A 24,393-nucleotide genomic window follows, 5' to 3' on the forward strand; every position below is an offset into this window, starting at 1 on the left:
TAGTCACACATCAAGCAAAACCACACAGCCCGGGGGAAGAGGGTTAGGGTTTGGAAAATGGATGGGAATGGGGGTTTCTTTTTGGGTAGGTTTTGTTGAGAGAAGAAAAAAAAAGCACAGCATGGACAAACAATAATTGAAGATAAAGAAATCTGGGATCAATTTAGAAGCAGAGAGAGATCCAAGAAATGCAGTCACACTCATAGAAGAAAACAATGGATACTGTATCTGTATGTTGTTGGAGTTGTCCTGTTGAATTTGGTAAGTAAATTGCATGCAGCAAACAATTCCTCTTATTAGCGGCACTCCTCCATTCTAGCTGACGCATCGTCCATCAATGTTGGTGACCACTGACAGAAGACACCCTGTCCACTGCCTGCCTGGCGGATGTTGAATTGCGGCTCGTTAATGTGAAGCCTGACTCCATCTTTTTTCCCCATTGCACAGACTGAAACCCGGCCTGTAATTATTGAACGGAAAACAGGAAGTGCTATTACAATACCACTGATAAATAAATATAAGGTATGTACGCTGTGTGGTGCAAAAAGTCACACTTTGATTTTCCTAATAGACAGTACAATATTTTAGAAATTGCGTACTCTGTCTGAGTCACCTTTTGAAGGATAAATAGGTATGGCCAAATTAATTTAGCGGATCTTTCCCCTCAAGCTAGGTGTACTGTAAACTGTGTTTTAGAACACAATTAGACCTTCCCAGCAGTGCTCCCACCTAGACCCTTACTAAAGCCAGTCGCAAAAATGTAGAAGACCCCCAATCAGATCTCAAAATACGAGGCCTAGCAGAAAAATGGTGACAAAACGTACTTTGAAAGTAAAAGTAGGCCCAAATACCCCCTTACCCACCGTGGATTGTATTCAAACCACTTGCAAGCAAGCAAAAGTATCCATAGCCAGCATCGCTCCAAGAGTGCTCTAAGACCCCAGAACTCAGTTGCAAAAATCTAGAACACCCCGAAACACATGCAATCCTGCTGCTAGGGCTAACCCTAACGAACCCTAAGTTACAAAAAGTGCCAAAAGGCTTTTCCTTATGGATTTTGTCCAAACCACTTCTATCCGGTATTAGACCTTCCCAGGAATGCCCCAAGACCCGCCAACCCACCCGCAAAAAGCACGCGACAACACCCCCAAACAGCCAAAAAGCAAAATGTCATACTTACAATATCTCTCGGCCTTCGGTCCAAACGCGCTGTGCAGCTAGGTCATCATCATAACTCCTGTTTTCCACCACGGATTTCCTGAAAAGCAAATGCAATCAAGATTAGACTGTCGCAGCAGTGCTTCAACAGAGACCCCGCAACCCACCCACAAACACCAGGAAGCCCCCCAAACAGGCCCCCGAAAACGCTACATTGAGCAAGATGTCAGAAGAAATAGCAAAAAAAAGGCTTTTCCTTATGGATTTTGTCCAAACCACTTCTATCCGGTATTAGACCTTCCCAGGAAAGCCCCAAGACCCGCCAACCCGCCCGCAAAAAAGCACGCGACAACACCTCCAAACAGCCAAAGCGCAAAATGTCATACTTAAAATATCTCTCGGCCTTCGGTCCAAACGCGCTGTGCAGCTAGGTCATCATCATAACTCCTGTTTTCCACCACGGATTTCCTGAAAAGCAAATGCAATCAAGATTAGACTGTCGCAGCAGTGCTTCGACAGAGACCCCGCAACCCACCCACAAACACCAGGAAGCCCCCCAAACAGGCCCCCGAAAACGCTACACTGAGCAAGATGTCAGAAGAAATAGCAAAAAAAAGGCTTTTCCTTATGGATTTTGTCCAAACCACTTCTATCCGGTATTAGACCTTCCCAGGAATGCCCCAAGACCCGCCAACCCACCCGCAAAAAAGCACGCGACAACACCCCCAAACAGCCAAAAAGCAAAATGTCATACTTACAATATCTCTCGGCCTTCGGTCCAAACGCGCTGTGCAGCTAGGTCATCATCATACTCCTGTTTACCACCACGGATTTCCTGAAAAGCAAATGCAATCAACATTAGACTGTCGCAGCAGTGCTCCCAGACCCCAAAACTCACACACAAACACCCAGAACCCCGCCAAAGAGCACCTCAAAGGCAAGCAAGTCAGCAAAAACGGCAAGAAATTTCCGCCTCATATTTGGTCCAAAACACTTTTATCCGTTATTAGAGCTTCACAGCAATGGGCCCAGAGCCGTCAACTCACCCGCAAAGAATTAGAACACCCCCACAAGTGCTGAGTCTTTCTTCATTGGGCGTAATCCAGCCCTCTGCTTTGAGGGAAATAGGAGTCTGGAGGAGGAGGATAGAGGAGCATGTTCTTCTGAACTTGTGAACCTGAGGAATGTAGACTGCGGCACCTTCAAATCAATAAGCAAACAAGTGAAGACAGTTCTGCTGATGGGCTTGTTTTTGGGATTAGGTGATTAAAGTTTGAATTAAATTAACTGTGCAAAACAAAGAAAGACAGACACACAGGAATAAAAGTGAATAAGGACGAAAAAGAAAGTTATTGATTCATTGTCTCATTTTCAGGGCTCGGTGTCAGGGAATAAGAAGAGGATTTCGTCATCATACTCTGCGAATTCAGGCAGGATGAGGTCAGCGTCACCGAACAGAGAACAAATCCCCTCATCTACGTTGCCGTCCTCCTCGTCTTCATGCGGCGTGCTTTCTCGTACTTTGTAATCTGGTGGTATGAGGTGCTGATTCATCTTGATCATTGTTAGCCTCTCCACATTTTTGGGCAAAAGGCGGCTCCGTTTGGGAGTTACAATGCCACCAGCAGCACTGAAAACACGTTCAGAAGACACACTTGCGAGTGGGCAAAACAAATAGTTTATAGCCAGGTTGGAGAGCTGTGGCCACAATTGTTTTTTCCCATGCCAATACTGCAATGGCTCATCATTAAGAAAGACCTCTGTTGAGTCATTCAGATAGTCCTGCACCATCGACTCAAGGTCCTCAACGGTTCCTCCTGCTTACTTTTTGCTGTGCCTGTGACCTTTTTTCGAGAACCATACCCAAGCAAAGTTAGCCAATCCTCTTCAGCAGCCAATGTTACTCTTGTGTGTGGTGCAGATGATCCGGTTGCCGGTGTCTTTAATGGCTGAGAGGTCACTTGTGCCACAGCCACAGGTGCAGAAGTGGATTCTTTTGACTGGGGATGGCCTGCTGATGCTGATGCTGATGTACTGCCTTCTCCTTAAATATCCTGCCGTTCTTTTTCAAACCTCTTGGCTGACCTGGCTAGCCAACGTTTGTACTTTTTAACATCTTCATCACCAAAAGGAAAGAATGCTTGGCCTGCCAGCGCCTTTTTGTAGCGTGGATCCAGAATAGTAGCACAAATGTAATGCTGTTCTGAGTTGATCTTTTTAAGACGTTCATCACCACGTAGGCGCTCTAATAATTTCTCCGACAAAACAAAAGGATCTTTGTTTTTTTCATCTTTTTCTAACTCAGAAGACACCGCCTTCAGTTGGTGCTCCAGCATGCACAACAATGGGATAGCTTTTCCCAAATTACAGTCCTCCTGGCTGACTGCACGCGTGAAGAACTCAAAAGGACGAAGCATGTCTGTCACGCTTTTAACTATGTCCCATTGCTCCGCACCCATCCGTAGGTCCTTCTGAGCTGTACCCTCTTTTAAGAAATAGTGATCGAGTACCGTATACTGCTCATACAGACGCTCAAGCATGTAGAAGGTTGAGTTCCAACGTGTTGACACCTCCTGGATGAGTGCTTTCAATGGCTTTCGACGTTCATGTAGCAGGCTCCTCAGATGCTTCCGGGCCTTAAAAGAATGGCTGAAATGGTTGCACATTTTGCGGCAGGTGGCCATTACCTCGCACGCTGGACTGTCTTTATCACTCAAGAATTTTTGAACTACCAGGTTGATACAGTGCGCCAAACACGGCACTCTGAAATAGTCACCCAGCGCCATGGCCTTAACTACATTGGCGCCATTATCCGTGGAAACATAACCAATCTGGCGTTTTTTTGGGGCCAGCCAGTGAAAGACCTTTTTGTTAAACTCGTCCAAAATGTTTTGTGATGTGTGACTTTTCTCCAAGCCAAACATGGCTAGTGTTGCATGTTTCCGAGCAGCTTTAAAAACTTGGTCCGGGTCAACACCTGCGTTTAGCTTTGCTTTAACACCTGAAAAAGAGACCCAGTGTGCAGTGATGCACATGTAATCAGCGCCTGCGCCACTGGTCCACATGTCTGTTGTCATATGTATAGTGTGAACAGCACTCTTCTGCAAAGCTGCCCCAATCGCCTCCAGCACATCTTCATGTAGTGCTGGAACCGCAACTCTGGCAAAATAGAACCGGCTAGGAACCTTCCATTTAGGGCAGAGCGCTGCCACTAATTCTAGAAAACCTACCGCTTCTACAAAAGCAAAAGGGAGAAGGTCCACAGCTAGCATTTTAGCCAGCTTAGTGTTATACAGATGCGTCAGTGGGTGGTTCCGTTCATATGGCGCGTCTGAAGAAAACATGGTTCTGATGTTGCCCTGGACCAAGCATTTACGGGATGATAATGACTTCGTTGACCCAATTATGCTCGCTGGTGAACTTTTGCGCGTTGGTGTCTCACTCGCTCCAACACTCTTAGTGTGCCTCACATGGGGTGTGCTGCTGACAGGGGTACTGGGTGTAAGTGAAGTGTTTGACACCTCTTCTTCCTCCTCGTCATCATCAGATGAAACATCAAAGTTTTCTTGACTTCCAATTCGGGCTTCCTTGATCGCCTTTAGGTGCGCAAACCATTGGACAGTGTGCTGTCTCCTAAGATGACCTCTCTGGCCTCCGGTACCATAGTTGGTACCTAACTTACCACGACTAACTGCAAGCTTACAAAGGGTACAAATGGCGAACTTTTCCCTTTTTGGGCAAACAGTAAAGAAGTCCCAAACTGGGGACTTGAAGTGTCTGTGGGGCCCGGAGGAGGCGGCGATACTGGTGGTGGTGGTCATGCTGCTAATGCCAGATGAAGTGGAGGATCTGGATTGCCCAACTTTTGTACGTTGTGCACTTTCACCGCCACTAATTAAGGTCGAGGTGGATGGAGGTCCCTTATTGTGAGAAAGAAATATGGAAGCGGTACGAGTTGGTGTACTACTTAACTCCAATGATTGTGGTTTTTCCACTGCCTCCTCGTCGACAACATCATCATCATCACGCTCAGCAGCTTTTCGGGCTAGGGTGAAAATGTCTGTTTGCTGCATGCCCGCTGGGGCTGCAGTGACCTTTATGATGACTGGGTCGTCGTTGTCAGAGTTTTCATCAGCAGCAGTATCCGCCACTTCTTGTTGAGCCTCATCATCATCACACTCCATAACTGTGAGACTTTGGACGAGCTTCCTTTTACGCTTAACTACCTTTGTCAGATCATGGTGTGCCTCACTCTCAGACGGCAGTGGTGCTGGTTCCCAATTTTGATCCGTATCATCAGAAGGAGGTGTGCTTGAAGAAGATGTAGACACCACCCTTGATCTCTTCCTTGCTAGGGGTGTGGAAGACAATGAATGATCATCAGGAGGAGTGTCTTCCTCAAATGATACCTCGCCTTGATTGTCGATTTCCTGATGTGCCCCTACTTCGGGAGGAACAACTATTGTGGGCACTTGTGACCCTCCATGCACCTCTGCTTGCGCATCTCCTTGCGCTGCCTCTCCTTCCACATGTACTTGGGCTTGTACTTGCACATGTGGTTTTTGTTGCGGCTGTGGTTGTTCAACACTCGTCAGATGAGTTACAACAACCTGTGTTGATTGAGGGACATTGCTGCTACTTTCTTGCGATGAGCCAACATCACTGGTCGATGGTGATTGAACAACTAGACAAAGTGCCTCTGCCGCAGTGAAGGGCTTGGACTTAAGTTGGCGTGGTGGTGGTGGTGGCACTGAGCCTAATGGAGCGGGGGTGCTGCTCCCAGCTTGGTCCCCAGCAGATCCCGCTGCTGCTTCAGGCATACTTTTTTTTTTTCTCCCAAAAAAAGGGGCGGCCGGCACACCAGTCTCCTTAGTAACTTGCTTCTTCTGCTCCTTCCTGGCAACTTTCTTGCTAGAGGAGCTACGGGTAACTTTTTTGGGGGCCATCTTCTTCAGAGCAGGTCAGAACAGCAGGCAGCAGTTGCACGAGTTGCAGAGTTGTCTGTGTCCAGACGTGACGTCGCGTGACGTTATGCTGCACACACACACCGCTGCAGGACTTCTTCCTGGCACTGGTGGTTCTCTAGAGTCTTGTGCACCTAAAAGTAATGGAAGACAGAGGAACATCAGTTCAGTAATACACCCCAAAAAATGGAAAAACACAGAAAAATCAGCACAATCCCATGCCATCCATGATGTTTACATTCAAGACACCACACAGAAAGAGTAGGCCCATGCAACACTCACTACCCCTGGGCATAATGGATGAAAAGTAGGCAAAATAAGTGCAGGCCTCAGACACTGCCTCTCTTCAAAATGGCCCCTTGCACCCCAAGCACATGTTGCCTGTACCAGCCAGCACTCAAGATGGCCACCACCACCACCCACATGGCCAGTCCACATTAACAGTACACCCTAAAAAAACAGAAAAACACCCAAAAATCACCACAATCCAATGCCATCCAGGATGTTTACATTAAAGAGAGTGAGACCACACCACAGGCACACTCAGTCCATGCATCACTACCCCTTGGCAAAAGGCCACACCAGCAGCCCCCAAAAAACGACAAAAAACACAAAAACCAGCACAATCCCAGCCCATCCATGGCCTCAATGGTGTTTAAATTCAAGAAGACACCCCACAGAAAGACTAGGCCCATGCAACACTCACCACCCCTGGGCAAAGGGCCCCACCAGCAGCCCCCAAAAATGACAAAAACCACAAAATTCAGCACAATCCCAGCCCATCCATGGCCTCAATGGTGTTTAAATTCAAGAAGACACCCCACAGAAAGACTAGGCCCATGCAACACTCACTACCCCTGGGCATAATGGATGAAAAGTAGGCAAAATAAGTGCAGGCCTCAGACACTGCCTCTCTTCAAAATGGCCCCTTGCACCCCAAGCACATGTTGCCTGTACCAGCCAGCACTCAAGATGGCCACCACCACCACCCACATGGCCAGTCCACATCAACAGTACACCCCAAAGAAACAGAAAAACACCCAAAAATCACCACAATCCAATGCCATCCAGGATGTTTACATTAAAGAGAGTGAGACCACACCACAGGCACACTCAGTCCATGCATGACTACCCCTTGGCAAAAGGCCACACCAGCAGCCCCCAAAAAACAACAAAAAACACAACAATCAGCACAATCCCAGCCCATCCATGGCCTCAATGGTGTTTAAATTCAAGAAGACACCCCACAGAAAGACTAGGCCCATGCAACACTCACCACCCCTGGGCAAAGGGCCCCACCAGCAGCCCCAAAAAACGACAAAAACCACAAAATTCAGCACAATCCCAGCCCATCCATGGCCTCAATGGTGTTTAAATTCAAGAAGACACCCCACAGAAAGACTAAGTCCATGCATTACTCACTACCCCTGGGCATAATGGATGAAAAGTAGGCAAAATAAGTGCAGGCCTCAGACACTGCCTCTCTTCAAAATGGCCCATTGCACCCCAAGCACATGTTGCCTGTACCAGCCAGCACTCAAGATGGCCACCACCTCCACCCACATGGCCAGTCCACATCAACAGTACACCCCAAAAAAACAGAAAAACACCCAAAAATCACCACAATCCAATGCCATCCAGGATGTTTACATTAAAGAGAGTGAGACCACACCACAGGCACACTCAGTCCATGCATCACTACCCCTTGGCAAAAGGCCACACCAGCAGCCCCCAAAAAACGACAAAAAACACAAAAATCAACACAATCCCAGCCCATCCATGGCCTCAATGGTGTTTAAATTCAAGAAGACACCCCACAGAAAGACTAGGCCCATGCAACACTCACCACTCCTGGGCAAAGGGCCCCACCAGCAGCCCCAAAAAACGACAAAAAACACAAAATTCAGCACAATCCCAGCCCATCCATGGCCTCAATGGTGTTTAAATTCAAGAAGACGCCCCACAGAAAGACTAGGCCCATGCAACACTCACCACCCCTGGGCATAATGGATGAAAAGTAGGCAAAATAAGTGCAGGCCTCAGACACTGCCTCTCTTCAAAATGGCCCCTTGCACCCCAAGCACATGTTGCCTGTACCAGCCAGCACTCAAGATGGCCACCCACCACCACCCACATGGCCAGTCCACATCAACAGTACACCCCAAAAAAACGGAAAAAAACCCAAAAATCACCACAATCCAATGCCATCCAGGATGTTTACATTAAAGAGAGTGAGACCACACCACAGGCACACTCAGTCCATGCACCACTACCCCTGGGCAAAAGGCCACACCAGCAGCCCCCAAAAAACAACAAAAAACACAAAAATCAGCACAATCCCTGCCCATCCATGGCCTCAATGATGTTTAAATTCAAGAAGACACCCCACAGAAAGACTAGGCCCATGCAACACTCACCACCCCTGGGCAAAGGGCCCCACCAGCAGCCCCAAAAAAACGACAAAAACAACAAAAATCAGCACAATCCCAGCCCATCCATGGCCTCAATGGTGTTTAAATTCAACAAAACAGTTCTATCATGCACCCATAACCAACACTGGTCCTACTAGATACTGTGGCTACCCACAATATATTTTATTTAATGTTCTGAAAAAGTTCCAAAATTGTAGTTGCAGCAACTGTAATGCCCCAAACAAACTTACTTGTGAAAGTTGATTTCTAATCCAAAAGTGATCCAAAGAAAGTCAAAAAGGCCTCAAATCCAAATATCCAGCAGCACCCACAAAAAGTAATCCTTCCAGGTCAAGGTCCAAATGAAAGTGACCAGCACATGAAGAAAGCACTGGGAGGAGCCTGCTGGACAGGAACAGGAAGTTGGAGACTGTGGAGCACTTCCTTCCCCCCCCCCAAAAAATGGACTCCTTGCACAAAAAAAAGGCCATGCAAATGTCAACCTGAGGAGTGATTCTGATAAAAATCATAATTTTCTGAAGGTTTATCCTGTTTGCTGGTGGATTTCTTGTGCAGAATTGCAAAATCTCTATTTTGCGAGTGCGAGATTGTTCCTTTCCGCCGCAATTACGTGTTCGCAATTGCGAACTCTCGCGAGGCGTGCTGTGCAAGGTGGCAAGCCGCGATTACGTATTCGCGGGCGCCAAACTCCCGCGGGATCCCGCAGCAAGATCCAAAATGGCGCAGCACTCGCAAAATATGATCGAGAAAAACAACTCGGCAAACGCTGAATGACGGAAAGTGAACGCCGTGCACCACGCCGCGCGCCGCAATATTGTATCACCAAGCAAAAAATCCGCCGCGAGCGAATTCACGGATTTTCGACAAATTCGCGAGAGTTCGCGGATTGCGAATTTGCCGAAAATCCGAAAAATCCGCGAGCGGAGCGGATTTTACGCCCATGCTTAGGTACGTCCTGCACTGTACACATCCACTTCCAAGGTTAGTAGCCCACTTCTCCTTTGCAAGCACAATTCACAAGACCAAGATGAGCAATTTCTCTTATAGTGGGACTCAAAATCGAGTTCCACAAAAAACAACTTTTTTTCTCATTGCTGACAGAGCTGGGTTTGTGTTCTGGCACACAAAAAAACAAAGGTACCTTCTCATACTGATGCAGAACCTCTTACCTCTTTGCTGTCTGCAGCCCACAAGATGGCGCTATTGTTGATGATTAGGGTTGCTCTTGCTGGGGCACTGGAATCATATTCTCCTACCTTCACCTGCTTGAAGGTGCCTTGGTGACTGCGCTGCCAGTTCACAACATCATACCGTGCCGGCGGATTGCCGTGCCTATCGAAAAAGGTCTTAGTGCTTCCATGCAGGCGGATGTTTTTGATGTAGTGAAGAAGCTGGACCAGAACAAAGGATTGAGACATTTTAGGTGACTGCATTATGATGGATGCAGAGACACAACATGGGTAATGATGACCATTTTCCATAAACTTCTCTGCCAAGAGAAATGCCAAACATAGGCGACCAGATGGGTATGAAAGAAGACACCTTAAGCATGCCACTAATATCCACAATTGTGGCCGACCCACTTTGCACACTTCAAAGGCTATTGTGCTCTAATATGATAAACCTAAATATCAATCGTAAATTATAATACTACCCTGTCTTTGGTTTCGATGATGAGTGGATTAATTCGGCTTAGAGCACAAATCAGACTCTCAACATAAAAGAGGCATCTGTCTCTCACCCCTTCTTTGGTGTTCACCTGATTCCTTTAGAGGACAGTGTAAGGGATAATTACTTAAGGTAGAACCACAGCTGGCTTCAACATTGAGAAGGCTGTTCTAATGACTGTGATGCCACCAGAAATGGTTCCAGGGAAGCTTCAGGATTTAGGGTGGGCAGTCTGCCATCATGTTGGTGGTGCCACTACAGTGTACAAGTGACTTCTAATTCAAAGCAGTCTTGCACAGACAACCATGAAAATGTCTCTGGTGTGCAGGGAGGGAGTTTCAGTTACACAACAGACATTAATAAAATGGATATTGAGGCTTTACCCTCACTTTTTATGTACCTTTCTAGTTACCACAAATGGGATGTTGAGCCGTCTGTCAGCAGGCGTTAAGGAGTACTTACAGTTGTTGCAATTCCTTCTGGAACCATTCAATGGCATTCCACTGCTCGTTCTATGTGGGACAGAGTGAGCTGTGCAGATTTTCTCTAATGCAGCAGAAGGCATGGATGTGTACTGGTGGAGGCATTAGTGTGCAGAGCAGTGGCCAGCTGAAACATGGGGACTGTAGTATTGTCTATTTGGAGTTTCTTCCACTGTTAGTGGCCACCACCCTATGGGTTGATGAATTGGCTCGTTAGAGAGTGCTTGTTTGAACTGATGAATTTGCAGTGGGGCAAAATGTGAACAGGCAGTCGGCCAGAGATTCTCAAGTGTTGAAAATGTTACAAGTTTTTGTGATGGGCTATTTATAAACATGATGTTTTGCTTAAGGGACGTCATGTCCCAGGAGAGGACAATGACATTGCGGATGCTTTGTCTCATTGACAGTGGGAGAGATACTATGGATGGGCCATGGAGGCAGACAGAGACAAGACACCAATGTAAGTGGCACTTTGGACCACAGGGAAAGGAGGATGTTATAGCTGGTAGTAGGGTTGTTGGCTGACTCCACAAGGAGGACGTATACATAGGCTTGAGCAGAATTCTCAGAATCAGGTGCACAGAGTAGGGTAACTGGGTGATGGAGAGCAGAAGATGTGGTACAGTTTATTTTGTCATTGACAGTAAAGGGAGTATTAAGGGTCACAATTGCAGGAAAGATAGTGGGCATAGCATTTAAGGGTAAGCTGCTGTGGGGCTATGCGCCTTCTGTCAGGGAGCTGGGGAAGAGGATTTAGGAAAGTTGGGCCAGTGAAGCGTGCTGTTCAGGGCCTAGGAGAAAGCTGTTGACATGCTAATTGTTTGACAAGGTCATACGGATTCTTCCGGCAGTGTGTAAGGGTACTGAGGAGACAGTGCAATTTACTACGCAAATGACATGGATTTGTAATGAGGCCTTTAACGTGTCTTAATTGTTGGGAGTAGGGGATGTCCTGGGGTGCACTGTAATGAAGATGTGAGAAGTCAGATTGAGTTAAAAATGTTGTTGCACAAACCTAAGATATATCAGAGGGCAACAGGTAGGAGAGTTATTTTGTGAGCGTATCCTTTAAAAATGTTTTTCCCAGTCTACTGGGGGGGACAAGCTGCTGGCTACAAGGGGGGAGAGTAACGGGGGATATTTTGGTCTAAGTGTGACAGCATTTCAGCAGCTAGCAGTTTTGAGTAAGAATCTGTTTTTATTGGGGTATGCGGCAGGGGAATACGGGACACACTCTTTTTAAATTGGGGTAGTAATAGAGGCAGGTAGGAAAAGTTGGAACTGAGTGGACATTTTGCAGCTGGGGCAGTGGTCCTCTGATTGCTATAAGAGGTATGTGGGAAATGACAGGGAGGAATCGTAACCTTTACTTTTATTTGCTGGTTTATTGCAGACTTGGTTCCATGTGCGGAATTCGATGATCTATCTATCTGGATCGTGAGCCACACTTTTGTAACATGGGAGAAAAGTCAAGCAGTGCAGAGGGTCAATGAAGTCAGTTTAGGTTTTGACCCTCTGTAGTACTCTGTCATTTGGCAGGGAAATAGAGGTACATGATGGAAGGAATTGCTGCCAACTTTGAACACGTTTTTGGTGGGTAAACGAGGCCCTGATGTGATCGTGATTCATCTTGGGGAAAAATAACTTGGCAGTTGGAAAAGGTTTTTCATTGCTGCAGTCAACTAAAAAGTATCTAAGAGAGATTAAGCAGCAATGGGCAGGTTGTTTTGTCACTTGGACAGAGTTCATTCCCAGGTGGATATGGTGGGGTGCCCAGAGGCCCTCAGATATTGATAACGCTCAATGAAAGGTCAATAGAGGAATTTTTATAGGAATGTGGGGTTTGGCCAGCATGTGGATTTGAAGTATGATAGTGCTGAATTTTTTCACTGGTATTGGGTGCATCTTTCCCAATGCTGTATTGATCTGTATCTGTTACAATTAAGGGAGGTGTTGGCAGTCAGCGAGGCTATTAAACATTTCTAGATATTGAGTGATGCTCTTGGCAGCAGTAATGTGAGGCAGAAAAAATCTGGGGTTAAGGCCTTTTTCTGAGTGGGGGTTGACTGAGACTTTTGCATGGATTTAGCTAATTTTATTATTGCCATCTGTGATCCAAGCGAAAGTGAGGGGTGTGAACAAGCTCGCACCTCGGCTAGGTAGGAAGTGAAAGATTAAACATTACAGTAGGATGTAGATAGTAACAGGGTTAGGTTAGGTGGGGGGCATTTAGGGATGTGGGTAGGATAACTTATAGGTGACTATTTTGTATAGTGAGTGTTAGATTTGAGGGGTCTCTAGTTGGCACAGGAAGGTACTTGTGACAAATAGGGACCCTTGCCTCTAGTCAGGATAAGGGGATTACACTCCTAAATAACACCTGCTCACCCCCTTGGTAGCTTGGCACGAGCATACAGTCTTATCTCAGAGGCAGTGTGTAAAGCATTTGTGACCACATAGAGTAACCCAGTAACAGCACTACAGATGGACACCACACAAGGTTTTATATAAAAAATAAGTATACTTTATATAGATTACCACAAGACCATAAACGACAAAAATACACAATACTGTTACTTTAAGATGGTAGTTTTAGCTTTGTTCAGTTCAGTTCTTAAGATGCGACACTTTGCGTCAATATACCTTACGATGAGTTGCACTTCCACAACAAGTAATGATGCAGCGAGGGAAATGCGGCAAAGTTCCGGTGCAAAGAAATAAAGACGTGAAGTTCTTCCAGATGCGGCACGCTTCTCCGGGGATGTGAGAAGTTCTCGGTTTGATGTGTGGACTGCAGTGGCAACACCCTTGTTCAGCGATGCAACGGCAACAGCTTCAGCTGCGATACTCTTATCCCATGTTTGTGTGAAGCTTCCGCACGATGCGACAACTACAGCAGCAACATCCTTGTTCAGAAATGCGACGGCAGCAACTCTGACGGCGGCGCACTTCTCGGGGGATGTGAGGCACTTTCCTCGATGTGGTGCAATACAACAGTTCCAGCAGCGACACCCTTGTTCAGAAGTGCGGCAGCAGAAACAGCGACGGCGACATGTTTCTTCCTCGTTGTGAGACTCTTCTCTCGATGCGGTGCAATACGACAGCTCCAGCGGCGACACCCTTGTTCAGAAGTGCAATGGCAGGCAGCAGCGACGGCAACACGCTTCTTCTTCATTGCAAGAAGCTTCTCTCGATGAGGTGCAGTGCGACGTAACAGCAGCGACGGCGGCACGCTTCTTCTTCGTTGAGTCGCACTTCCAGCTCCTTGCGACCCACAGTCCCTCAGAAGGCCCAAAACAGCAGCAGGCACTTCCAAAGAACTCTGGGGAGCTGGGGGGTGAAGTCTGTTGTCCCTGAGACTTCAGCAAGAGGCAAGCTCCTTTCCAAGCCCTTGGAGATCCTTTACAAGTTGAAAGCAAAGTGCACAAAGATCTTTCTCCTCTCTTTGGCAGTAAGGCAACTCTGCAGGCCAATCTCCTAAGCAGCACTTCAGCTCAGGAATAGTCCATCTTCAGTTTCTTCAGGTTCCTCTCCTCAGCAGAGGTTTCTTCTTGTAGTCTAACAGTGATCTAATTTCATGGGATCAGGGTCCCAAAATGTATACCCCAAAACCTTTGTTCTCTGAGGGGAGAGGGGCATTTGCCCAGTCCAAACCAGTTCTGGAGCACTCTGTTTACCAGACTTCTTCTTTCTTTTCACAGTGCCTGGCAGAAACATCAGCCACACCCCAGGAGGTGGAGCCAGCATTGTGGAAGGCAGGCACAGCCCGATTCAAGATTCAGGTGTGGCTCCTCTTTCCCATCTAGATGCAGATCTCTCTATTCACCACTGGGCTGACTCATCCTGTCTCGTGGAATCCCCCAGCCCTGTCACTCACAAACTCCAGACAAGGAATACACAACCTAACAGAGGCAGGCTTGAAAGGTTAGGCAAGAAAATACCTACTTTCTAAAAGTGATATTTTAAAACACAGAATATTAAAACCAACATCAATACAAGATGCATTTCATCATTCTTAGTCCAGGCATACTAAACTCGAATTTCCACCATGTTCTCTGAGTCAGTTAGGATTACTAGAATGTAATAATCTAACTGCCCATTCTGGCCTATGGAGAACAGGAAGCCTTGCAATAGTGAAAAACGAAATGGCTGTAATTCACTATTAGGACATGCCACACACACCAGGGCATGTCCTACCTTATACTTACAATGCACCCTGCCCTTGGGCCTACTATAGGAGTGGTTGATATGAAGAAAAGGGAAGGTTTAGGGACTGGCAAGTGGGTGCACTTTCCCAGTCAGCATGACAGTACCAGACTGCACACAGGCTCTGCAATGGCAGACCTTAGACACATTTTACAAGGCTGCTCTGTGGGTGACAAAAGCAGTGCTGCAAGCCCACCAACAGCATTTGGATCTACAAGCCTAGGGCACACTCAGTGCACTGTATTAGGGTCTGACAAGTAAACCAAATAGCCAAACATAGAACCACTGATTAATACATCAATTTACAGTAGGGAGCACTTGCACTGTGGCACTAGACAGCAGTGGCACAGTGCCCAAAGCATCTAACACCAGCAAAAATACATGAGGCAACAGCAAAAATGGAAGGGAGACCCATGCCAATGGTGCCAGGTCTAACACGTGTCCCCTCCAGCTGAAATGTGGGGAGAACTACCCTAACTACTGGGAGTTCTCATCACTAAGGCAGAAAAATCTGGACAGACCATCAGCATTGGCGTGTTCTGTACCAGGGCGGTGTTCCACCTTAAAGTCCATATCCTGTAGGGAAATGGACCACCTCAACAGCTTTGGATTCTCACCCCTCATCTGCATTAACCATCTGAGGGGCCTGTGGTCTGTCTGAACCCGGAAGTGAGTCCCAAACAGGTATGGTCTCAGCTTCTTCAGTGCCCAGACCACAGCCAATGCTTTACGCTCAATAGCACTCCACCTCTGTTCCTGTGGAAGTAACCTCCTACTAATGAAGGCTACAGGTTGATCTAGGCCCTCCTCATTCATCTGTGACAGAACAGCCCCCACACCATGCTCTGAGGCGTCTGTTTGAACGATAAACTCTCTTGAGAAGTTGGGGGCCAGGAGCATGGGCGCCGTGCACATGGCAGCTTTCAGGGCCTCAAAAGCTTTCTGACAGGTGTCAGTTCAAATCACCCTCTTGGGCTGCTTCCTAGAAGTCAGCTCTGTCAAGGATGCAACAATGTTGCCATACCCCTTGACAAACCTCCTGTAATACCTTGTGAGTCCTAAAAATACTCTCACATCTGTCTGAGTTTTGGGTGGCTCCCAAGCCAGGATGGTTTTAATTTTGGGTTGTAGGGGTGCCACCTGGCCGCTCCCAACTTGGTGTCCCAAGTACACCACAGAACCTTGCCCAATCTGATACTTACTCACCTTGATCGTGAGGCCTGCCTCCCGCAGTGCCAACAACACTTCCCAGAGGTGGCACAGATGTTCGTCCCAACTGGCACTGAACACTGCAATGTCATCCAGGTAGGCAGCAGTAAACCCATCCAGTCCAACCAAAACCTGGTTGACCAACCTCTGAAAGGTGGCAGGGGTATTCTTCATCCCAAAGGGCATGACCCGGAGCTGGAAATGCCCATCTGGTGTGGAGAATGCTGACCTCTCCTTTGCCCCATCAGTCAAGGTGATCTGCCAGTACCCAGACGTCAAGTCAAACGTGCTGAGGTACCGTGCAGCCCCTAGACGATCAATGAGCTCATCAGCTCTGGGGATGGGGTGCGTGTCAGTCTTAGTGACTGAATTGAGCCCTCTGTACTCCTCACAGAACCTGAGTTCGGGTGTGGCACCCGGCGCTGCAGCCTTCGGGACCAAGACCACTGGGCTGACCCAAGGACTGCCAGAGGACTCAATCACCCCTAGCTCAAGCATCTTTGAGAGCTCCTCTTTGATGCAAACCCTTACCCTGTTAGTTACCCTGTAAGTTTTATGCTTCACAGGCAAATCATGGACGCACCAATCTGTGACACCAGGAACCAGGGTGAACAGATCAGAAAACTGTCCCAGCAACTGGCGGCAGTCATTCTGTTGCTCTTGGGTCAGGGTGGAAGGGATGTTAACACCATCCACTGACCCATCTTGCTCTGTTGCAGACAGGAGGTCAGGAAGAGGCTCAGTCTCCTCCTCCATTCCAGCATCTGTTGCTAAGAGCATGCCCACTTCAGACCTCTCAAAGTGGGGCTTAAGGTGGGTAACATGCAGGGCCCTCAAGGGGTTCCTGGGAGACCGCAAGTCCACCAAGTAGGTAACTGGACTCTTGCGCCCCACAACCTCAAACGGTCCGGTCCACTTATCCTGGAGCACGCAAGTCTCCACTTGGGCCATTACCCACACTTTCTGGCAAGGTTGAAGCTCTACCAGAGTGGTATTCTGTTCAAACCATTGCTTCATCTCCTCCTGGCTGGCTTCCAGATTCGCCTCAGTGAGTTGTCTGAAACGCCGAGTTGGTTCCTGAAGGCCAGCATTCAGCTATATACATCCTGGGGTGGTATCCTGGGAGATTGCTCGCAGCCTTCTTTGACCAGACTCAGAGGTCCTCTGACCGGGTGTCCATAGAGAAGCTCAAAGAGACTGAGCCCTAGAGATTTCTGTATGCAAAGAGTAGGCATGGTAAGAGGACGTCCCACTTAAGTTCTTAAGATGCGACACTTTGCGTCAATATACCTTACGATGCGTTTCGCTACCACAACAAGTAATGTTGCTGTGAGTGAAATGCGGCAAAGTTCTGGTGCAAAGAAATAAAGACTGGAAGAACTTTCAGATGCTGCTCGCTTCTCCAGGGATGCCAGAAGTACTCGGTTCGATGCGTGCACTGCAGCGGCGACACCCTTCCTCAGCGATGCGACGGCAACAGCTTCAGCTGCAACACTCTTCTTCCACATTTGCGTGAAGCTTCCGCACGATGCGACAACTACAGCAGCAACATCCTTGTTCAGAAATGCAACGGCAGCAGCTCCGACGGCGGCGCGCTTCTCAGGGGATGCGAGGCGCTTTTCTCAATGCGGTGCAATAAGACAGTTCCAGCGATGACACCCTTGTTCAGAAGTGCGATGGCAGAAGCAGCGACACGCTTCTTCCTCATTGCGAGACTCTTTCCTCGATGCGGTGCAATACGACAGCTCCAGCGGTGACACCCTTGTTCAGAAGTGCGACGGCAGGCAGCAGTGACGGCGACACGCTTCCACTTCGTTGCAAGGCGCTTTTCTTGATGCAGTGCAGTGACACACTTCTTCTTCGTTGAGTAGCGCTTCCAGCTCCTTGCGACACGCAGTCCCTCAGAAGGCCCAAAAGAGCAGCAGACACTTCCAAAAAACTCTGGGGAGCTGTGGGGTGAAGTCTGTGGTCCCTGAGACTTCAGCAGGAGGCAAGCTCTTTTCCAAGCCCTTGGAGATCCTTCTCAAGTTGAAAGCAAGATACACACAGTTCTTTCTCCTCTCTTTGGCAGTAAGGCAACCACAGCAGGCCAATCCCCTAAGCAGCACTTCAGCTTAGGAATAGTCTCTACTCAGTTTCTTCAGGTTCCTCTCCTCAGCAGAGGTTTCTTCTTGTAGCCCAAAAGTGATCTAATTTCATGGGATCAGGGACCCAATATTTATACACAGCCCTATTCAAGGTTCAGTTGCAACTCCTCCCTCCCATCTAGATGCAGATCTCTCTATTCAACACTAGGCTTACTCATCCTGTCTCTTGGAATCCCCAGCCCTTCACTCTCCAGACAAGGAATATACAAACCAGCAGAGGAAGGCTTGAAAGGTTAGGCAAGAAAATACCTACTTTCTAAAAGTGGTATTTTCAAACACAGAATGTTAAAACCAACTTCACTAAAAGATGCAGTTTATCATTCTGAGTCCAGGCATACTAAACTCGAATTTCCACCAAGTTCTTTGAGTCAGTTAGGGTTATAAGTATGGAATAATCTAACTGCCCATTCTGGCCTATGGAAAACAGGTAGCTTTGCAATAGTGAAAAATGAAAATGGCTGTAATTCAATATTAGGACATGCCACACACACCAGGGCATGTTCTGCCTTATACTTACAATGCACCCTGTCCTTGGGCCTACCATAGGGGTGTCTGATATGAAGAAAAGGGAAAGTTTAGGGACTGGCAAGTGGGTGCACTTGCCCAGTCAGCATGACAGTACCAGACTGCACACAGGCTCTGCAATGGCAGACCTTAGACACATTTTACAAGGTTGTTTCTGTGGGTGGCACAACCAGTGCTGCAAGCCCACCAGCAGCATTTGGATTTATAAGCCCCGGGCACACTCAGTGCACTGTACTAGGGTCTGACAAGTAAACCAAATAACCAAACATAGAACCACTGATTAATATATCAATTTACAGTAGGGAGCACTTGCACTGTGGCACTGGACAGCAGTGGCTCAGTGCCCAAAGCAGCTATCACCAGCACAAATACATGAGGCAACAGCAAAAATGGAAGGGAGACTCACACCAATGGAGCCAGGTCTAACAGTGAGGCATTAGTTTTGCAAGACGGAATGCTTAGGGAAATGTGCAATGTGCAACTGTTTCAATAAAAGCATCCTTTTTCACACAAAAATCTTGGTCAGTGATCTGTGCTGTACCTCTCTCACATAATAGGGATTTGAGGACAGTTAACCAGGGGGATGTATGCCCCCTAGGATGTTCGGGGAGTGCTGCTGTCTGAGCGACAGCTGTAGGTCTTTGTGCCACTTTCAGTAGGGTGTTGAGCAAATGGGCCATATCACCAGTCTAATTGGGCTATGTGTCCCTATTTTGATGGTAGGTGACATGGTAACTGGTAGGGCCGTGGTAGAGGCAAAATGTATTGCCCCACTCCTATTGCATTTTTTCTGGCACTTTAGAGACAATTCCTTGCATAGCCTTGCAGGGTGCTTTATATTGGAAGTGGTGCACAGGGGACAATAGGAAGTATCGGTGTTGCTTGGAGACAGGTGCAGTTGGTGGTTGGGTGAGAAGTTTGCATGGGTTATTCAAATCTTATTGTTGTTGCCATTGGCAAACTAGACTGACATGGAGGGTATGAACAAGCTCACACCTGGGTGAGGCAGGAAGTGAAAGATTACATTATTTGAACTTATGTTGCATATATGTTAATAGATGCAGTGCTAAGCAGCAGGAAAGGTGGTTTGATGAAGGAAGAAGTTAGTAGGTCGGTTATTAATTCGCTTTAGTATTAGTCACTCACATAAAACCATACGGTGATCAGGTGCGCTAAACAAATTTTAAACTTGAACTTGAACTTGAACTTGGTGTTACGACATACTTGAAAGGCATTATTTGCATATTTGGATTTTTCTATGCTCATTTAATGTGGTGATTCGATGACACAGTATATTTTAAGGATACCATTCAGGTACTTGGTTTGTTTTTTTCTCACTTCTGTTTGCTGATTATTTCCACTGTGACTTTTCAACTTTCAAGCATGATGAATTCAATATTGAGGGCCACATAGTCTAAGGCATCCACCATTATGCACTTTAAGCATCATGGCTTTATTGTATTGTTGGTCAAAGCGTTGATGTTACACAAATAACAACAGTAAATGTAGATGTTAGTTGTTAATTCCTCCAAATTGATGCATTATTATTGTATTTTTTTTGTTTAGAACAGCCCCTGAAGAAATGCATTGGGCATATTGCTATGTGAATGGAATATAAAACAGGAATCCATTGTTGTTATAACAAAAAGTATGTTATGAAATTAATGTCATAAACAAGTAACAGATTCAATCTCCCTATTAAATTAAAAAATGTTACTATTATTTTTCTTTTTTTAAATGATTAAAAAGACAAGAAAATCATGAAAAATAAATTGAAAGGTACAATATAGATAAATTATTTTAGGGCAGTGAATCATATTGAATGATATATTCTTTCTAGTAGTGCTGAGTCCAAGATATCAGTAATTCTTGGCTAATCTTGTAATTTTTATACACTTATGATAGACATCATACGTTTCGGTCAAGCATAAAACTGATAATAGAAATAAACATTTCCATACAACACAATACAGTCTGTTTCTGCTGCAGTAAAATGTGCCCAATGCCTTGCTATTTTTTCCATTTCCATACTGATATGCAACCAAAAAATGCCACCACTGAGAGCGGTATCATGGTATTCTGAACAGCCTTTAAAATAAACATCTGCCAAACATAAACCACAGCACATTAGAGAGAAACCTTCTCATACATACAATTCAGACCGTTTTTCCATATTGTTGTTTTTTATGGACACCCACAGCACTTAACACCACGATACACCAAACTCAGAGTAAACTAAAATAGGCTGAACACCTCACACACATTCATTCATCAGACAGCTTAGTTACATCAACATAATGGTGACATTCACACATACGAGCACATATTAAACAAAACATCATACACCTACATCAGAAGCACTAAGACTCCATTTTACAGTACAATACATGTACAACAAACACACTGCAATCATGCCACACAACTAGAAACACTATATTTAGGCTACTTTGGATAGGTGGGCGCTGGACTAGTTACCAACATGAGATATGCTTTCACTAGATTCTCTAACACCCTCAGTTCCTTGAATTACATAAGAAACCCCAACCTAAAGATAGACTAAAACCCAACACCAAACACATCATAAGAAGCTGACTCAGAATCTGGTCTGTGATAGAAACCTAGGAAATGTATAGAAAGCATCCCTGACATCCACCCGTCTATGGACCCGCGGATTATGCAATATACATAGACAGGGCCGGCGCTAGGCATGGGCAGCGTGGGCATCTGCCCAGGGCCTCGCACTCAGCCCACCAGCATGGGGCCACGCACTGGTGATGTGTCCCGTCGGTTCCCTGGCGATCCATTTCAAAGAAAGGTGTCACCTTTCTTTGAAATGGAGGGGCCCCCCTCTCCGTGCCTCTCAGGGATGATATCTGGATACATAAGGGAGGGAGACGCTCCCTTCAATTGAAAGGAGACCCATTCACAGACACTGTGGGAGGTCCATTGTCCATCATTTTGGCACCCCCATAGTTTTAACTTTTAGCCCACAAGCAATTCTCACACCTATCGGACTGAAGGTGTGAGAAATGCTTGTGGGCTCAAAGTTAAAACTGTGGGGGGAGACAAAATGCTGGACAATAGGCCTCCCACAGTGTCTGTGACTGGTCTCCTGCAAGGGGCCACTTATCTATATTAGAGGGGCCTCTCACATTCCCTTTCAGCCCAGGGCCTCGCAAATCCTAGAATTGGCCCTGTACATAGACACTATTCTAACATTGCTGTTCACATGAACAAAATATTTGCTACTTGCTGCAGTTAATATGAGAATACATATGGTAAAATGCCAGTTCTTACCTGCCATGGCTCATAATCTGTAATATCTGCACAGCTACCAAGACGGAAGGGTCCTTGCCCCGGTACGCAGATGCTTAGGTCGTGTAAAGCCAACGCAGTTGCATATACGGATCTGTATATGTTGTATGACACTGTAAAGCTGGTAATATCATTTTGGTAGATTTCAAGACTTTCCAAATTCTCAGCCCCAGTGCACTGTCCACTGCTCATATCAGTAGCATTAAGAGTGGTGTTGTGATCCAGCCACTTGCAGCCAAATGCATCTTCCCAGAACTCTCTAATAAATCCCACAGAGCGCAGTGGTTGGACACTGGTGAGATACTTTTTAAAGTCTGGCATCTCACCTCTGAAGGTTGAAAAGCCGATTGTGCCAGCAAGGATATCTGAATATTTTTCAGTGGAAAGGATTGTTGATGTTGACCACGCCTCACTGGCAACCCAGATTTTCCCAGTGACATTCTGTTTCAGCAGTTCATCCAGAACTACAGCCAGATCAGGGTCAAATGAGAAGACAACAATGGCATTTGCTGTTGATTTTTTGATCACTTGGGTGATGTGCAGGGCATTCTTGTCAGCTTTATTTGATATGATATTTTCAGAGAATGCTATGCAAGCCCCAGCTTTGATAAGCTCATCCTGAAGTAGGCGTATCCCCTGTTGACCATAGTCACTGTCTTCAGCCAAAAGGCCCACCCAGACCCATCCAAAATGCATGACTAATTGGGCGAGTCCATTGGATTGATAGTCATCACTGGGGACTGTCCTGAAGAAGGAAGGGAACTGGATCCGGTCACTTAGGATGGGATTTGATGCTGAGTAACTGATCTTTGAATAGAGAAGATATATTTGTAAGGCACTCATTTTAGGTACAATTTGTCTTTGCAGCGCTTAACACTAATGACTAATGATCCATGTATGCAACAATTTTCTTAGTGTTTTCTCTCCTCTGATGGTGACTATTGCACCAAAGGATTTAACGCTCTGAGTATTCCAGTCTAGTAGACAATATGGAGGAAGGATGCTCCTGGTGTCGCATGCACATTGTTCTAATATGCTAGGCCTATACTGCCCTCCATTATCTGATATGTATTTCTTGCTTTGCATTGATTAATATATGAAACTATAGTCTTATGATGGAGTTTTATTATTAACATCTATAATAGTATGTCAATGTTTATATCTATGTTGCATGTATTTTAGTAGTTCCAACTTCTCTACCTTTTAGGAGCACCCAGTACTACCCTTTATTTTATAAACAAAATAGGTTTTGTAGAAAAGTGCTATGAAAATACAATTTCACATAGGACCAATCACACCACACTTTATGATCAAAGACTGCCTTTCTCAGTCATTTCAGAATCAACCAATAGGTCATTGTATGGTGGCTTCAGGCAGAAGAGATTGTTCAGTGCCAGGAGAAGAATCTCCATCGGCACTGGCACATGCCCCTGATACTCTGCTACACAACATGGGCTGTGGTACCAGATATTGCAGTCAGAATATTGTCCGGCATACATTTTGTGTCCTAAATATAATTTACAAAAATTCCAATGGAGTAGAAAATTAAAAATCTCCACCTAATACGATGATATTTTTGTAAATGATATTTAGGATAATAACATGTATGTCAAACAATATTTCTGTATACTCCTGTATTCTCCTTGATCTAAGCGCGGCTTTCGACACAGTGTGTCATGACACCTTACTAAGCCGCCTGTCTAGTGTGGGGATTAAGGACGGAGCCTGGGCATGGTTTGAATCCTTTCTGAGGAACAGGTCTTTCAGGGTTTTTGACGGCGACTCAGTCTCCTCCAGTAGACCTCTAAATTGTGGAGTTCCTCAGGGCTCTTCTCTGAGCCCTGCTTTGTTCAACCTATACATGAGGTCACTGGCCAGTGTCGTCCGCCCTTTTGGAGTTAAAATCATCTCATATGCGGACGACACACAGCTAGTGGTCTCACTGGCGCAGGAGCCATCTCGAACTGCACCAGGCGGGCTCAGAGAATGCCTGGAGGAAGTGAGGAGCTGGTTGACGTCATCATCCCTGAAATTGAACGGAGAAAAAACTGAGCTAATGCTCCTAGGACCCTCAGAACCGGCACTCCCCCCTTCCCTATGGCCACCAAGCCTAGGACCGCCGCCAACCCCAAAAAATTCCATCAAAAGCCTTGGGGTATGGCTGGATAGCTCACTCTCCTTCAACACCCAAGCCACTAAACTCTCAGCTACATGTTTTGCTATTCTGAGAGTGCTAAACAAAATCTTCCCTATCCTCCCCCTGGAAGCCAAACAGGCGGCCATTCAA

At 46.3% G+C, this 24,393-nt stretch overlaps 1 protein-coding gene across 1 annotated transcript in view; it reads right to left on the reverse strand.

Annotated features, from left to right (window-relative positions):
* The window catches only part of LOC144797886 (vomeronasal type-2 receptor 1-like), a 72,506-nt gene that overhangs the window by 21,856 nt on the left and 26,257 nt on the right, over positions 1–24,393 (reverse strand). The window contains exons 4-5 of the mRNA XM_078668688.1: positions 22,089–22,913; positions 9,724–9,945 (exon numbers count right to left, since the gene is read on the reverse strand). Coding sequence (XP_078524814.1) covers positions 9,724–9,945; positions 22,089–22,913 — 1,047 coding nt within the window. The remainder of the gene's footprint in view (positions 1–9,723; positions 9,946–22,088; positions 22,914–24,393) is intronic.

This window comes from Lissotriton helveticus, chromosome 12 (genome assembly GCF_964261635.1).
Source record: "Lissotriton helveticus chromosome 12, aLisHel1.1, whole genome shotgun sequence".
NCBI lineage: Eukaryota > Metazoa > Chordata > Amphibia > Caudata > Salamandridae > Lissotriton > Lissotriton helveticus.